Source organism: Asparagus officinalis, chromosome 8 (assembly GCF_001876935.1).
Source record: "Asparagus officinalis chromosome 8, Aspof.V1, whole genome shotgun sequence".
Taxonomy (NCBI): domain Eukaryota; kingdom Viridiplantae; phylum Streptophyta; class Magnoliopsida; order Asparagales; family Asparagaceae; genus Asparagus; species Asparagus officinalis.
In genome coordinates, this window is record NC_033801.1 from 92381411 (window position 1) to 92382911 (window position 1501).

General features: G+C 38.5%; 1 protein-coding gene across 2 annotated transcripts in view; it reads right to left on the minus strand.

Moving 5' to 3' along the window:
• Nucleotides 126-1501, minus strand: part of LOC109820440 (probable arabinosyltransferase ARAD1) — a 6008-nt gene continuing 4632 nt past the window's right edge. The window contains exons 3-4 of one of the 2 annotated variants that reach the window (XM_020386581.1): nt 669-1212; nt 126-587 (exon numbers count right to left, since the gene is read on the minus strand). In XM_020386581.1, coding sequence (XP_020242170.1) covers nt 559-587; nt 669-1212 — 573 coding nt within the window. In that variant the 3' untranslated portion in view covers nt 126-558. Of the gene's footprint in view, nt 1213-1501 lie in introns of both variants that reach the window. The other variant, XM_020386582.1, reaches the window with a different exon arrangement.

Sequence of the window (1501 nt, forward strand, 5' to 3'; positions counted from 1 at the left end):
AATGATCTCCAAATTCAAGAAAATAAATCAAGAATATCCTAGCCACAATGACCTTCAATGAAGTACATATTCTTAACTGAGCAAATCTAACCTTAGCAGTGGGGGTGGAATTGAATCGAACCATATACTGCAATATTCACATTAGAGTTCTGTTGATGCTAGGATACTCAAATTCATATTCAAATCCAATTTGAATATTAAAAACTATTTGAATTCAATTCGTTTACGTATTTTAATATTTGTCAACTACTGGTGACTAATCATTAAGATTATTACAACTGGCAACCTAAACAATTAGGAACTCTTTAAAGTCCAAACAGATTGAATCAGCCCCTAGATAGGCCTAATGTGACATCACTAGATAGGCCCAGTTTGACATTGCATCAGAAACTTAAACCTCCTCCGAGCACTCTTTTGTATCCACAGCATCTCACGTCGGAGAGAAGCATGACATTTGACCTATGGTAAACACAACATGAAATCACAAACTCAGCCAGCGCAGACAGAATGACTTCGGACACCACATCACTCCTTCCAACTCCACACCTCTACAAAGCTTCAATCTTTACAGCGAACAAGACTCCTGGCTGCAGGAATAAACTCAAATTTAACACAATGGTTTTACAAATCACTACAATGAACCCAAAATGAGGATCAAAATCAAGTACAGTGGCAACGGAGAGGAACAGAAACACCCTCAGGCTTTCTCTTTTCCCTAACTATAGCTTCTTTAATCATAGGAACTTTCTCATGAACCTTTCTCCATATATGATTCACCGCACCATTTGGAGGTACAGGCCCAATTCCACCTGAATAACCACTATCATACTCGAAAATAGCCTGAACTCGACCCATATTTTCTCGTAACCTGTCCTTCTTTTCTTTAGAAAATGCCCTCAAATAGTTAGCAAGCCAATTTGGTTGAAGAGCATTACTGACTGATACAAAGACTGAGAATTCTGTGTAATCCACTGTTCCTTCAAATGGAAGCTCGATGTTGTCGCTGATGATGACTGGTATGCATAGACTAAGAACAGCATCAAAGAGGCGGCATGAGGTAGGAGTATCTCCTGCTGGATGCAAACAGAATTCTGAGCTTCTCATTCCTCGTATTGATTGCTCTCGACCTGTCGCATTAGGGAAGCCTTCTTCTATAATGGCATCGGGTTCATTGACTAACAAATCCCAAAGTTTCTCACGGACTAGACCGCCCTGAAAATAGATTAGAAGGCAGAGTTGGAAAAGGAACATGGCTCTGTTTATGTAAAATAAACACGTACAAAGAGACGATGAATCTAATGTCATAAAAAATTAACAGTATATTCCCCTCATTGTCATTACATTATCATATTCTGTAGATTCCTATACCTAGCTCAGAGGCAATCAAACTTCTCTCATTTGTTTACAAAGGATTCCGCTATCAAAGGAAACAAGAGAACAGGCCCCATATTTCTATCACTTCACAAGTCTATCTAAATAATCAAATATTCAAACAAGCTTT